This window comes from Ceratotherium simum, chromosome 1 (assembly GCF_057802395.1).
Source record: "Ceratotherium simum simum isolate JZ-2026a chromosome 1, ASM5780239v1, whole genome shotgun sequence".
In the NCBI taxonomy this organism is placed as follows: Eukaryota; Metazoa; Chordata; class Mammalia; order Perissodactyla; family Rhinocerotidae; genus Ceratotherium; species Ceratotherium simum.
The window spans coordinates 93409033-93425302 of record NC_141900.1 but is presented as its reverse complement, the minus strand read 5'-3'; the positions used below and the strand labels follow the sequence as shown (position 1 = coordinate 93425302).

Sequence of the window (16270 nt, the reverse complement as noted above, 5' to 3'; positions counted from 1 at the left end):
AAAAAAAATTCTAAACTCAACTATATCCCCATGGATGCTGGGGAATTGCATGAGCAAGGAAGGAAGGGGAGGGGTCAGGGAGCTGCCTGCTTCTCTCAGTGACCGTGGAGGTTAGATACAGTGATGATCTGGAAACAGCTCCTCAAGACTTCAGTGGATCAGGCCTAGTATAGAATATGCCAGATACTTTCACTTTCTGGGAGCAGATGCTATATTATGATCATTATTCCACCCTATGTTACAGCAAAAATTAATAAGAGCTCATCTGAAATGTTTTTGCTTATTGATCAATTAATACCTTGGCAGAGGAGAGATAAAGGTCATTGCATTTACCATTCTTCTGTTACACTCAGTCATTTTTCTTCAGATGTGTTCTTTGAAGAAAACTTATAAAGTAGGTAAACTGAATGGAGGGAGTAGGAATTATTTGGGTTAGGAAAATATTCTTCATTTTCTTAAAACAAAGGATTATCCATCTTCTCTCCAGTTTAAGGGTTCTTTCTTAGTTGAGGGAATGACCTGGTTGTTTAGGTTGCAGTTGCTGTATTTTTTTTCTGGAGGGAGGTAGTCAGGGCTGATTGAGATTTCCGTGTGAAGGGTGACCCCGGAATGGTGTCACTAGGCAGCCTTGTGGATGGTCAGAATGTGACAGAGAAGGACGGGGAGAGCAACAGAGGCCATGACTTTCATTGACTTACTAAGCATTTATTTGGCTTCTGCCATGTCTAGGCACCATGTTAGATCCTGTGGTCACATCCTTGAAGAGCAGGAAATAGCTAAAAATGCACAAAGTAGGGAGTAAATACAGTAAGAGAAGTATATGTAAGGGGCTCTGGGTACCAAGTGACGTGACTTCCTGCGTGGTGGGTAGAGGCTGGGTTATGAAGTAGGAGTTTTTAGGTGGAGAGGGAGGGAAGTGGAATTGCGGGCTGCAGGAATCTCGTGTCCAAAGGCAGGAGGCGTGCTGAGCACTGTATGTTTGGGGAAATCCATGTCATTATGTCTGGCTAGACCAGAGCGGGGGCTGGGTGAGTGGAGAGGCAGGAAGAAGGGAAGACAAAACATTTTGAGAATTTTAATGTCTATCAAGGAGGAAATTGGATTAAATTCACACACACTGTTTTTAGAAAGGCCTTTATTTTACAAAATGAAACGCTGTTCATCTCTAAAAGCAGCTCTTCAACGACTGGGTGAATTGAATTTTGCCACTTTCCTTCAAGGGGCAGATCCCTTTTCCTAGAAAAGGGTGAACAAATTCATCTAGCCCTGGGGAATGTGGTTTCACCCGTTTGCATGATCTAACTTTTCAGGTGAGACATTGTGCTAAATGTCCTGGTAATAACGTTCAGAACCTGGATTGCAACATACAAATTAAAATGAAATAACTGCCATTGTTATTTTGTGCTGTTTCAATATGGTGTTTCTGGGCTTTGGCTTCTGAAAAAATATTTGGCATTGATTGATTGTCAGGGCCCCGAAGATGGAAAATGTAGAGTGAAAATGGCAATCTGAAAGGGGCTGAGGTGGGCTTGAGAGCTTTTGTGAATAAGAGAAAGCTCAGTTTTGATTTGATGTTTTATAGTTTAAAATGTTCAATTATGTTGAAATTGTACAGTACTAGTTATATCTTATTCTCTTCATACAATCGCTTCCTTTTTTTTTTTTTTTTTGTGAGGAGGACCAGCCCTGAGCTAACATCCAATGCCAATACTCCTCTTTTTTGCTGAGGAAGACTGGCCCCGGGCTAACATCCGTGCCCATCTTCCTCTATTTTATGTGGGATGCTTGCAACAGCATGGCTTGACGAGCGGTGCACTGGTGCGCGCCCGGTATCTGAACCGGTGAACCCCGGGCTGCCGCAGCGGAGCGCGCGCACTTAACTGCTTGTGCCACTGGGCCGGCCCAAAAATTGCTGCTTTTTAATTTCATTTCCACTTATAAGCAGGAAACAACTGTTTATAAATAATTAGAAGGCCTTTTGGGTCTTTTCTGATTCAAAGTTTTACATTCCTGAGGTGAATTGGCTGTTCGGTCTTGCCACCAAATACGTGGCATCTGTTAGCACTTGGTGGCAGCAAAATCTGAGTCCTGGAATCAAGTGCCTTGGTTAGTGTTTTAAGCGTAAAGTTAAGAATGATTTGAAGTGGATTGAAAGGTACCCAGTGAGAGAAGAGAAATTTTACTTGCAGCAGGGAAGACTAAGATTTGAAAGCTCCCAGAGACCCTGCTGTGTAGCCTTGGGGAAGTTATTTAATCTTTCTGAGCTTCAGTTTCCACCTTCCTATGGTACATGCCTCTTTGTGTGGGGTTCTAGTTTTATCTGTAACATTTCAATTCTTTTTTGGAAATCTGAGGCCAGCATAGCAGATTTACATTTAAAAAATCTAGGTGGTGGATTTCAGGAGTGTTTGTGAAATTATTTTCTGAGTTACTCTTTATTTTAAATTATTTCCTGATTATAACCCAAATTTTATTTTATTTTTTTCCCGTTTTATTGAGATATAATTGACGTACAACACTGTATATGTTTAAAGTGTACAGCATATTGATTTGACTCCCATATATTGTGAAATGATTACCACAATAAGTTTAGTTAACAATTCCATCACTTGTATAGGTAAAAAAAAAAACCCACAAAATTTTAATCACAAATTATAAGTGAATGTGCCAGGCACCCTGATGTATATATTTCTAGGCTCAATAAGTATTTTGAACCTGATGTTTATGTTTGGCTTGAGAGGCTTAAGGGGAGATGAGTGGGGTGGCAGTACTGAGTCATAAAATTGCCATTGTCACACTTTCCTGTGGCACTTAGCAAAGTAGGATGCGACTTGCTTCCATCCATCAGGGCTTTGCTGCTTGCTTTTTAAAGGAAATGTCTGTGAACATGTGCTTTTTCTATGCCTGGTTAAAGGCTTCCTACTCTATGAAGATGGAGAAGGGGCAAGGATTTCTAGATGGAGTGGTGGCGTATATGTTAACCACTTCCAAAAGGCTGGCCTGGTGAGAAATAGAGGTCAGGAAAGTAATTGGTTTATTATGGCCGTCGATTATTTACGTTAAATGTAGGTTAAAATGGTGGAAGAATGGCGTCTCTACCAGGGGCTATGTATAGGAATGTTGCCCTTTAGAGGTTATTTGGTGTTCACTAAGAACCGAGACTCCCAGTGGAGGGAGCAGGGTGGGGAACTCCAACATCGCAGACGCTGGCTCTCTGCAGTTTTAGAGCAGGGACACCGTGGAGCAGGGTTTCCTGAGTCTGGGTTCTCCGAGACTAAGAGTGTTAAATGACTAATTACGCCCATGCTTAGGCAATGTCTGCAATTTTCTTTCTATTCCTCTGTAGGTTGAGCAATTGTCCCGGTTTGCTTGGGACTGAGGGGTTTTCTGAGAGGCAGGACTTTCAGTGCTAAAACCAGGAAAGTCTGGGGCAATCTGGGGCAGCTAGTCACCCTCCCTTCATGCCCCCTGCCTGTCCCTTCTCTCTCTTGCCTCCTCTCCCTGCCACAGCATCCCAAATTCCTTCGTTCACTGTTCCAGGTGAACTTTACACGTGGTGACCTGGGGAGGTTGGAAAAACAAAACAATCCATTTTAAAAAATAGGGGTGCTCCTTAAGTAGTTCAGACTTAAGTATGACTGTCTTTGTAGAGGGTGGCACCACGCTGCGACGTCCTAATTTCTTTGCAGTGCTTTTCCTTTTGCTGAACGTTTATGAAAATAGAAGGCTGGGGCCATGCGGTCAAGAGCAGAGAGAGACAGGCACCTCTGAGATGGTCCCAAGCCCACAGCCCCTCCTGGCTCTGCTGCTACTTCTCCTGGGTCACCATCTGCAGTCCCCACCTGGAAGAGAAGGCGTGGTTATAACCTGTGGATTATGTCTCTAGCATTGATTACTAGTCTTTTCTTTTCAGGAAAAATAATATACAATTGCAGCAAAATTAAGTAAACACTGAAATCCTACACTTTTCCCCCAGTAATCGTTAAATGTTATGGGCAATTTCACAATTTTAGTTATTTTAGTTATCTTTCATGCATAAGTAGAACAAACACAACCTGTGTCTCAGGATCAAAGGGTGGAATTCTAGTTATGCTGTGGAACTTCAAAATACCAGACAGAAGGCCGCACTGGGGCCTCTCAAGATTTTGATCTCTCTAGTAAGAGTGTCTGGATTTTTTTCTCCTTACGATTCATCAAGAAAGTTCCATTTATTCTTCCATGTTTGCTGCTCACAAACCCTTGCTTCTTTTTCCACCTGGTGAAATTACATGACTGTGTGATATTACTGGGCTGTGTGAAGACCCATGATCATATCAAGCATCAAGCAGTTGCCTAGAAACCATCATGAAAACAGGATTAGGTAAAGCATTTTTTCTATATTACGGCTGCTTTCAGATTAAGACGTGATATCAGAAATAGCTCAGTGTATATCCCTTCGTGGCCTTACAACACAAGTAAGTGAAAAAGGAGTTTTTCAACAGAGATAAAATGATTTCTCCATCATCACATTTCGAGATGGTCATCACCATCCCAAATCTCCTCTCCTCCACAGCCCTGCACACACTCCCCTTTCAAGAGGGTCATGTGTTGGCGACTGTTGGCCCTTTTTAAAGAACATTAACATAAACCAACAGCAAATCTCAGACACTATTATTCATCCATCACTCCCTCGGACCTCAGCCAGACTGGAGCGTGTGTAGAGACGTTGGAAGGCTGTTGCAGTAATTTGGTCATGAAGAAGGAATGCGTTATGTGGAGTAGCAATTAATCAGCCAAGTGATAAGCAGGTTTTCAACAAAACACCACCAGGGGCTAATCCCACTTTAAATCAACCACAACGAGTTAGAGAGGACTAAGTCTCCAACTCTGAACCCTGTTGTCTCCCAGGAAATAAATTCAGATGGAATCAAGGGACATTGAGAAGTATAAATTAAAAAGACTTCTTAAATGATTGATATAATCCTAAACTCCTCCTGGAATAAGATAGGTAAATAAACGATTATGGCTGGTTTGGGGTCAAAGGAGAAAAAGGAATCAGGAAAACCTAAGAGTTAGTAAGTCAGCAAATATTTATTGAGCTTCTCCTATCTGCCAGGTGGCCCTTCTAGGTATGCTAGGGGGTGGAGTGAGATGAGGTGGCTGTGGAACAATGAGCAAGACAGACAGTGTATTCTAGTGAGGGGGCAGGGGTCAGGCTGTAAAAGCTGGAACAGATAAATAAATAAGATAATTTCAGATAATGGTAAATGCCACGAAGATGGTACAACAGGGTCCGTGACTACAGTTGGAGGCATAGGCACTGCTTTTCTGGGGTGACATTTGAGTTGAGAGGCTGAGAATCTGAGGGCCTGGGAGCGATGTCACATCAACAATGGGGAAGTAGGGAAGGAGGCTGGGTGTATGGTAGTGAATAGTTAGTAGAAATCAAATCACGAAGAGAACCTTCAATGTTGTCAGCTGCTAAATCCGATCCATATTAGGAAGATCATTTTCAAGATTCTCAGAAAAGTGAATCAAACCTCACCAGTCCTCCAGATGGTTTTAAGTACCTTTGCGGGGGTCGGGGGTTGCTTAACGTAGTATTAGTCATAGAAAGGACGAAAAGGACTTTGTATTTTTCTCACAGATATTAATGGTGGGAGTTATTTTGCATTTAAATTTTTATTTTTAAACCATGAATATTACCAAACTTGGAGAAATAAGAAAAAAAAAAAAAACCTTCTATAATGCCACTAACCTAGAGGCACTATTATCTCTTTTGTATATTCCCTCCCAGTCTTTTTCATGTATATGGTTTTAGATAGTTAATATGTAGCCCTTTAAATGAATAGCAGTCATTTTCCCACACTTCCTCAAGTTTGTATTCTGTACTTACAACTTTTAATGACTAAATAAAGTCCATTCTGGTTTTGGGGAACCAGAAAGTCCCTGGGAACACTGAATTAGTGAATACTGAATCATTGGCCCTATTGGAAATCCTGGGTTAGGTTCCTGCCAGCCTCTGGTCACAAGACTTTCATCAACTGATCAATATATAACCTTATGTATGTTTCTCTTTAAAGACACCTTATATAATACTTTTTGTTGATTCGTTAGCATTGAACTCATGCCAACAGCACTGTAACTCCTGCCTGAACGAAGCTTACCTAACACATGTATTTTTGCCACAGGGCACATCACGGCTTTCTTGAGTTTAGAAACACTAGCCAGCACTTCAGCCCTGCACTTGGGGGCCATTTTAAACAGCAAAGTCACCAACAAAAAGGCACAAAAATGTGAAAAATGTGGCACTCCATAGACCACTTGTTTACAGTAGGAGAGTTGAAACAAGAAGGCAGAGTGTTGCCCTGTTCAACCTCAGCTGAAAATGTGCACTTCAGGAAACTCCAACTTCTGCCGCTCTGCGAGTATTTGTGAATGACTCTGAAAGCACAACAAATATTGATTTTGGAGTGACAAATAAATTTTAGCAAGTAGGCAGATTTGTAAATATCCAATTGACAAATAATGAGGATCAGCTGTGTGCTATTCTACCGACTGGCTATGCCACGATTAACTGAACCATAAATGACTCACTTTGGATGGGGACATAGACACGCTTCTACTCTGGTGTTTGTGGAGCCTCCATAATCCTCCTCACTCCCCACCCTAAACAAACCAAATCCTGAAAAAAGCACTACTAGGGAATAGGTCAGAAGCCTGGAGGTGGGAAGAAACAGCTCTCTGTGTCTCCATAGGGGATAATGGTAATAATCCCACCTTACATTTATGAGGGCTTTAGCATTGGCAAAGTTCTTTGATGTGGTCTATGTAATTTGATCTTTACAATGAACCAGTGAGGGAGATGGAATTGTTACTTTCATTTTCCCAGAAAAAGACACAAATGTGAATTGATGGGAAGCATACATAACCTTACCTGTCTTTCTGAAGTGACTATCAGGCATTTTGCCCTCAGGAGAGGTTCTGAGAGTGAGTCTTGGTCCTTTCTCTGACCAGTGCCTGCTTGGTGAGAATAGATATCCCATTGAAAACACAGTACCTCTCATGTGGCCCACAAATGCATAATAATATCCACCTACGTTTTCACCATGGAGAATCAAGAGGTATATGGTGTAGTGGAAAGAGTGTGGCTTTCACAGTCAGAAGAATTGATTTTGATTTCCTGGCTCTGCCCCTTCCTCAGCCGTGCAACTTTGGCCAAGTCGTAGAACCTCTCTGAGTTTGCATTTTTTCATTGGCAAAATGGGGATAATAATATTACCTAACTCATACATTTGTTGTGAAGATTTATTGAGATAATATATTTGGCCACTTTCCTCATTGGGCCTCTGATGATAAGAACTATGTTGACAAGGAGTTTATCTATTGATCCTTAGAGAAAATCAATAAATAATCTTGACAGTGACCTTTGTTTCCTAGCAACTCTTCCTGGAGATTACCACCCTCAATAGCATCATTATTGAATCAACAGTGTGCATTGGCTTCTGCATCAATGAGTGTCTAAGCTAATGTCACTATTTAGTTTTTTTAATCTTCCATAACACATTATTTTCCCCTAAGAAAATATGTTTCTTATGTGTAAGAAACATAAATGTTTCAAAATAAACATTAATGAAGTTTCCCTTAGATTTTTTTCCTAATCTTGATTGGGATATTGACAATATCTGTTGAATGTTGGAAGAAGTGGCGGAAGAGGCTTGCTACATATAACAGACCCAGGTCAAATAAGTGGTGTGGGAAGAGGCTGGAGCAACACCGTGCCTGTTTTATTGATCGGAAAAGTGAAATGAAAGGAAATGACTTGCACAAGAAGATCCCCAAACTAGGTAAAGCCTTCCAAGCAGCCAGCCTTTGAATTACTAGGGTTGAAAAGATTCCCTTTCTTCTGATAATTTTGCAATTAAAAGAATAAGTGGGTCCTTAATAAAATGTTTGAGATCCAGTTTACACCTATACAACACAGTTTCCATCATGTTCTTTTTAACATCTGTGTGACATTAGAAGATGAAACTCAACCGCCAGAGTGCTCCTATAAGGTCACCATAAACCTCACAGTGGCGGGACGATGAGGTCAGCAATCAGAATGCTAAACTCCAGGTCCATGTGGCTGTTTCTTTCTGAACTTTGATAGCTGGTATCTGCCTGAGAGAAAACGACGTTTGGTTTTTGCTGGCTTGGCCTTTGAGGTTACTCTGAGACCAGTGATCTCTGGACCCTGAGGTAAGCTGTAGACTCATTTCCCAACTAGATGGAGGGGTACCTTCGTGTATAACTTGTTTGGGATTTTTCCCATTCTTGTGTGAATGTCCATTATATTCCCGAGGATGCATACGCAGCCATCAGTCATTAAGCTTGGGACCAAGTAACAAACTGACATGGGCAATTCCCAGTGACCATGCTGGTTTTCTTGTCATCACTAGAACTCATTTGAATAGCCACTTGCTCATTGTGCTGTGCGGGTCACAGAACAAAGACAACGAAATGCATCTGACGTGCCTTCTAGGAGCTTGCAGTCTAAGACAGATACATGGATGGGGATGGCCTTGTTTTCCTGAGGCTGTTTTTCAGTAAAACACTAATATTCATGCTTGTGGATTCAATAGGAAAATTCAAACTAGGGAATTCTTGTGTTGAGCCCAGCACAGATTTGAATAGCCAAGGGGATCCTCTTAGAGGTTAATATTTACCTCTACTGAGTCACGTTGGTCAAAGTGAATCAGTATTCTGTTTCCTTCTGTTACTTGCAATGGGTATCTGCAAATAAACAGTCTAATAGTGAGGAGTCTCGTAGGGAGATGGAACCTAGGCACTGAGATTCTATTACATTTGTTTTCTCCTGACTTTATAGAATATATTTATTGGAGATAGAAAAGCTGCAGGTAAGTTTTGGTCTCCACCATGGTGTTCCTTTGACTACTAGCTAGATGAAGCTTGAGCACTCGCTGAGAAAAATAGGTTGACCATGAATTGGGTTTTGGAATAATATAGTATCAGCCTCAATAATGGACTAGCAAGCATGTTTTAAACAGTCCTAGTAGACCTTAAGCTGCATGACAGCATCTCTGTATCTCTAGAATTCAGCACAGTTGCCTAACACATAGAGATTCTTAATATAGCTTAGGTGAATTGACGCCGAAGAGGTTAGAGAACAAGAGTAAGACACAGGAGCACAGAGGCCTAAAGACAGTGAGTGAAGCAGAAGTGTTGTCCTGTAAGGTCCCAGTATGAGGCGTAGGGGTGGAGTTGTTAAGGTCAGATGAGGAAGTACCTTGTTCATCCATGGAGCCAGAAACCAGAGTGGGAGGACCTGGGAGGGAGGCTCCAGAGCTAGTAGGGTGCCAACTCAAATGCAAGTCGGGCCAGAGGGAGACTGGCACAGTTGTACACCTCCTGCAAAGACAGGGCTGGGGAAGGAAGTGGATGTGGAGACAACTATTCCAGGAGCCACACCAGCCAAGCCAGGCTCTGACTAGCCTTTAGTTAAGTTAGAGCAAGAAATGTGTCCTGTGTAAATGTCTACTCCTTTCATTTCAAAAATTCCTCCTTCCTCCCCTCGGTTTTCTTATAAAAGTTTCTTTAAAAAAAAAATCAACTTGGTCTTGACCAGTCTATCAGGAAAAAGATTTATCCAAACCTAGATCCGTGATCTGGGAGGCCAGGTATGAAGTCACAGCCACCATCTCAGCCTGACTTCCCAGAAGGAGTGAACAGAGGGAGGTGAGGCAAAGCATCAGAGTGAAGAAACGGGGGTGGAGCACCCCAGACAAGTCAAGGGAGGGGCAGGGCCTCACTCCCCAGTTTGAGGCTGACTCCAAGGATCACAGAGTCTTCAGCCCTCACATCTGTCCTCAGGATTCTTTTTTCCTCCGCATAAACATCCTCAGAAGATGGGCAAGAAGAAGAGAGAGTGTGGGCGAGGGAGTGGACAGATATGTGGCCAGCCGGTAGGTGTATTAGTTTTTCTATTGCTATGTAATAAATTCTCACAAACTTAGTGACTTAAAACAGCAAGATGTATTATCTCACCGTTTCCCTGGATCAGGAGTCTGGGCGTGGCTTAGCTGGGTCCTCTGCTCAGGGTCTCACTCCCCAACCTGCCGTCAGGTGCCAGTTGGGACTGCAGTCTCCTCCGAGCTCGGGGTCCCCTTTCAGGCCCACGTGGTTGTTGGCTGAATTCAGTTTCTTGCATCTGTAGAAATCTTGGTGGCCTGCTTGTTCCAGGCCAGCAGGAGACTCTCTCTCTGACTTCTAGACTTTCTTTGAAAGGGCTCACCTGATTAAGTCAGACCCACACACAGGATAATTTCCCTTTTGATGAACTCAAAGTCAACTGAATTGGGACTTTACTTACATCTGCAAAATTGCCTTCTCCATTATGTAACCTGGCACTCACAAGCACGCCATCCATCGTATCCCTAGGTAATACAGGGCACATACTGATCTTATAGAGTGTGTCCACCAGGGAGCAGGAATCTTGGGATTGTCCTAGAATTCAGCCTTTTACAGTGAGTAAGAGAGAGTGAGTGGCCAGTGCTTGTCTATTCCCTCCATGTAGCAGACTATAATTTGGGAAGGGGAAAGTGGGTTGGGGAGCAGGATCAAAGATGTTATTTTAGATATTTGTGGCTGGTGGCCCCAAGTCCTGAAAGAACAAAAACTACCACTAAATACAATCTAAGGGTACAACCTTAATTGTCATGGCTCAGGGTGGAAATTTTGATTTATAAAAGAAAAAGTGTTATTGCTAGGGCAATTGCTGGGAGATGTTTCAGGGCCCACTCTGGTGAGGAGAGGATGAATAAAGAGGAGCTCATTTACAGCGTTTGCAGGTCCATTGTATGCAGAGTTCCTGATTGAAGCTGTTTTTGAAGACAAACCCTGTACATTCACTTGTAGCAGCCTTGCTAGTTGGAGAAAGGCCCAGTGGTTGTGGGTCCTAATTGCTGTCAACATGGAGGAAAAAATTAGAGAGATTTCTGTTCATTTAACATTTAAAGTGTCAGAGGAAAAGTGAAGTATTATTGTCCCGTAAAGTGGTCTTTTAAGCCTGCGCCTGCCAATGGGTTATTTTTTATCAGGAACGAAACATAGAATATCCATCTTCTGGGCAGAAAATGTTGACTCTAGTCAGCTGTCCTCACTGTTCTTTGTTCCCTGAGGACTATTTAAACCAGGTCTCACTTAATTTGATTAAATGGAGGCTTTTTAAAAAAACAAATGCTTTTTCCCTGTTATAAACGCGTAGGTTTCCACTGTAGAAAATATAGATAAGAAGAATAAAAAAGCACATCTGTTACACTATGCAGAAGCACTGTCAATATTTTGCCAGATATCCTTTCAAACATTTCTATGTTATAGTATTTATAGACAATTCTCTACTTTATAATTGAAAATATAGGGAATTCAGTTTTTGTAATATATTTTCACACTGATATGTATTGTGAACATTTTGTTGTGATATATGTTGTGGCGTTTATTAACAAACAGCTTTCGACAATAATATTTTTAATAGCTGCTTACTTAGACCGTAATTTATGGCAACAATCTTATCTGGGCTATTTGAAGCTTCAGATAGGCAGATGATGCTCTCAAGTCAGGCTTATCCAACTTTGAGCAGTAAATCTTTCTCACTGGTTGTGATCCCCTTGTTTTCACTCAACGCTGACCTTATTTATCTTCCCTTGTTGGGAGCTCTAATGTCCTCGGTACAGTGCTTGCTGCTTGCAAAGGCAAAACTTGTGCTTTATGTTTACTTTTCCCCTGGTCTGTTCCCAAGGCTACATGTAGAGTTTTCAAATACTTCTTTTGTGAGCCAGAAGCCCTAATAAACAAACCACTTTGTTGAGACTGGAGTATGAGCACTGGCACAATTTACTAATTTTACTGCGTGTTGCAGACTTCACGAGTCGGTGAGGGGTCCAGCTGCACCTCCCTTCTACTCGCAGATTCTGTGTACAGCTTTGTTGAGTTGCTGTTTTTCTTTCCCTTTTCCTTCTAAATGGGCTGCTGGTGGCAAAAGTCTGTTTAAACAAAGGTGGGGAAAGGATCAGTTTATTATAAACCCAGACTTTAAAAGTTAGTTAGAAGTTTAACCTATTGGAAACCAGAGCTTGCAAATGTTGCGAGTATTAGGACTAGTGGGGAAAAGGGCACTCTCATATTGGTGGGTCGTTAGGCAGTGGACGGAATACAATTCAATGACTCAGTCATCAAGAGAATTTTTTGATATAGTGCTGTGTTTCACATAAATAATGAAAACAGACCTGTGGAAAGAACCATAATTAACATATAGATTCCTCATGATCCAGCTGAGTCTACATATTGAGGGTTAGCTTCTTTTGCTTTTAGAAATATCTGGTGGCATTTTTGGTTGTCATCATGATGGGGAGAGGAAGCCATTAGCATTTGGTGCTCAGGGGGCCCTGTAATGTACAGGACAATTCCAATCAATGAAGAATCTTTTTACCTAAACTACCAGCATGCTCTGGTTGAGAACCTCTAACCACTTCAGGACTTTTGGTTTCTTCTAAGGAATGGAACAGAAAACATGAAACTATGGCCATGAATTTTTCTGGGGCTTCCTGGAAATTGGCTAGTCCTCTCTCTCTCCCCCATTTCTCATAGAGGTCTTGCATAGCTAAGGCTAGAAGGCTATTGGTCCATGTAAGGGGGTGTGGGTCAGGGGAAAGCACTTTTTGGGTCTGATATTTCTCTCCATCTATACTTGGCTGCAAAAGTTGAGTCACTTTTTCTGTTAAAAGCCTGTCTGGTTGTTTGTCTCGTAAACCAGCTGTTCAAAGGCGGAAATCAGCCAGTACTGTCCAGCTGTTAGCTCAGCCATCCCAGGGGAACTAATTCTTTGCCAAAAGAGGCTCAGAAAAGAGGGAGTTGCAGGGAACAGTGACTCAGGCTTAAGATTTGTTTTCAGGCTATTTTATTCCCTTAGGTGAGTGGAAGCAGAGGCCACCTACATCATCACTGGTCTCAGAAAGTTAGAGCTTCAGGGGACCCGGGAGACCAGCTGTCCTACTCTTTTATTTTATATTCTAAGAAAAGAGACCCAGAAAAGTTAAATGACTTGCCTGAGGTCACAGAACCAGGCTGTGACAGAGCTAGGTCTAAATCCAAACCTTTGATTCCAAATAGAGCATTCTTTCTACTACACCAGCAGCTACACTTTTGACTTCTTATACTGTTTATTTAAACAGCTTTGCTGACTTTCTTTCCAAAATATTCCTCCACCCCCTGCAAGGCATTGCATCATTATTACTTTTAAACATTATGTAATTTCTGAGACCATTTGCTTCATGCGTACCGGAAAAGAATCTTTTATGACCAGAAGGCAAATGCTTGCTATGCATGATGCAGTAAGCCGTTATCCACCACTGTCCAATCATGAAAGAATTGTAGAAGCATTGTTCTACATTGTCTTTTGGGAGAAAAAAGTACTCAATTCAGCTGTTTGGTAACAAGTTCTAACGTGGTGTTTGCACGTGTTTGCCAGAGGGACTGCAGAATATCTTCTGTTTGCTTATTCTCTGAGATCACTAGATTCCATTTATGGTCTTTCTTAGAAAGACAATATTATGGCTTCTTTTCTTTCACCTTCCTTAGGCGTTCTCCAACTCTCCCAAGGTCAAATGAAGAGGAAGGGCAGGGCTGTAGCTGGATGACAGGGACAATCCGGGGGGCCAGAGCACTTAGAGGGATACCTTTTGGAGCAACTGGACTCCACTGCCAGGGCAAGACTGGAGACTCTGAAAATATCCATCTCTTGGGAAAGATTTGGCTGGGTGCTGCTTAGAATCAGCAAAAGGAATCTTGACCATGTCCAGGACATTTTCTCACAACCAAATTGCTCCATTTCCCTCTCTTTCTGCTGGGCTCTGTCGTGGGCTCTCAGTTGCCCACTGGGTGTGGATCTCATTCTTCTTACCAAGGCTTACTTTGGGTTTTCTGGCCCTTTTTTTTTTTTTGGTCAGCAGTGTCACCAAAGTGGGAACGTGATAATTGAGTCTGGCTGTGACCTGTTCTTTTATAAGAGTTTGAGTGAGAGGTTTGCATAAAAATTCTAATTGCTGCTTAAAATGACAGGGCACTGAGGAAACGTATGGCTGTGATCCAAGTGTTGTTCGTGACCCATGGAGCAACTGCAGGGAATGGAGAGGCGTTTGAGACTGGAGATATGGGCCTGATTTTCGATGGAGAAAAGGAAGATTTATCAACTATGAATTGACAAATTGAGCACTGAGCCCCTTAATAAGCAAAAGGCAAACTAGAATCTAGTACAAGATCACCAAGAATAAATGTTATTTAATGAGCCTCATAATTTTTCATAGTGTTAATAGCTGATAGATCAGAGAAATGGTTAATAAATTGTCTCAATTTCAACAAGGCATGAAGGCATGTAGTAATAACGACAATGAAACAGCTAACATTTATTGAGCTCTCATTAGTGAAAGGAACTCCTCTAAGTGAAAAAACATCAAATTTTGCTCTTTTGGAGGAAGAGTGTGGTTTAGCATCTCTTAACTTTAGGTTCTTCATTTAAAATAATGGAGCTTGCCTCTCCAATCTGTCTTGTTTCTAGTAATGGGACTGGAGTTATTGGCTCAGCTTGGAGCAGGCAGTGGGGGGTAATAGAGAGCTAACTGGTAGTTTTTCACTCCCCACTGTCTCAAGATATCGTGTCTTGACCAGGCTGTTGAGCTCTTGGATTCTAGTAGCACTTGGAGATAGAACAGAGTTCATTTCCTCTGCTGGTTGGGTTTCATAAGAGGAAGGAACATGCAGGAGCAGACAACCAACTCATGCCATGCTCCCAGTATTTGCCATTACTAACTGGCTAGTAAAGAGGGAGGTAAGAAATAACTATGTGGGTAGATGTGAAGTAGCTTTCATGCTCCTAGCCCCCTAATGGTTCTCAGCCAATTTTCACTTACCATAGAACCATATTATATCTGGATCAGACTATGAATTCATTTTATCTTCATGACAATTTTGAAAAACAGATGATATTTTTCCTAATTTCAAATGGAGTAGACAGCATGTGTGATTTGCTCAAGGTTGCTGCTAATAATTACAGAGCTGATCTAGAAAATATGTCTTCTGACTCATGACTCCAGTGCATAAAACACCCCTTCAGATGGTTAAGATCCTCTGGTATGGGCTGGCCCTGTGGCTTGGTGGTTAAGTGCGCGCGCTGCGGTGCTGGCGACCCGGGTTCGGATCCCGGGTGCGCATCGAGGCACCACTTCTCTGTCCATCCTGAGGCTGAGTCCCACATACAGCAACTAGAAGGGTGTGCAGCTGTGACATACAACTATCTACTGGGGCTTTGGGAGCAAAAAAAAAAAAAAAAAAAAAAAAAATCTTTAAGATCCTCTGGTATGTTTCAGCAGGCCAGCGTTCCAGAGAGGTGGAGCATGCGTGTGACATCTGACAGAACAAGAATCTAAGTAGCTTTAAGCCAGAACCTTCCTGGGTCTCCCAGTTTGGCAACCTGTGGGATTCCTGTTGCTTTTATCTGGGGGTGAAGGGGTGCCTCCTGGCAGTGAGTCATTCCCTGTCCGTTTAAACAAGGCAGATAGGACCTCGTACCTCTGAAGTACTTTCCTTTTACCCTGCGTGGCACTCTACGAATGAGATTATCTCAGTAATTCTTACGACATATCTGGCTCATAAATAACAGATAGGTTTCGAGGGACTATGCTATTTTTTTTTTCCTGAAAACTTTATGGCTCCTTTAATTTTTCAAACCTGATATCTTTGGCATTGGATCTTGACTTGGAGACAGAACTGTCCTATTACAAACAGCATGTCCTGTTCAGCGAATTCCATGGAGGAAGTCTCTGGGACCCTCTTCGGTCATCTGTTTGGTGATGCATATGTTTAGTGACCATCTTTCTTGTTACAGAATCTGCAGTGTAAAGAGGTCAACCCTCAACTCTTTGATTTCACGTACTACCCTGGACCCGAGTTTTCTTAAATTAGAATGACCAGATTGGGCTAGATGATTTCCAGGGTTTCTTCAAGCTTCATCAGTCTATGATTTGGAGCCTGTCATCATAATGAGAAGTTTTTCTGGAATGACAGAATACCATATTTTAGTTATTTTAGAGTGGGACCCAAGAGGGTGCAAACAATGAATATCTTAGCTTTTGCCTTCACTAAAGGATGTGAGGGGATGCCCTGGGTGTTTCCTGGTAAAGACTGAAGTGTTGATATGGAAGGTGTGGCAGGGCAGAAATGGGGTAGTTTTCTGTTTAAG

At 42.1% G+C, this 16270-nt stretch overlaps 1 protein-coding gene across 5 annotated transcripts in view; it reads left to right on the top strand.

Annotated features, from left to right (window-relative positions):
* The window catches only part of CREB3L2 (cAMP responsive element binding protein 3 like 2), a 106442-nt gene that overhangs the window by 35700 nt on the left and 54472 nt on the right, over window positions 1-16270 (top strand). Inside the window, exon 1 of one of the 5 annotated variants that reach the window (XM_087431371.1) lies at window positions 8919-9944. The exons of the other annotated variants lie outside the window; for them this stretch is intronic. Within the exon in view, the coding sequence (XP_087287497.1) occupies window positions 9888-9944 (57 nt within the window). The 5' untranslated portion in view covers window positions 8919-9887. Of the gene's footprint in view, window positions 1-8918; window positions 9945-16270 lie in introns of those variants that run through there. 5 annotated transcript variants of the gene reach the window in all.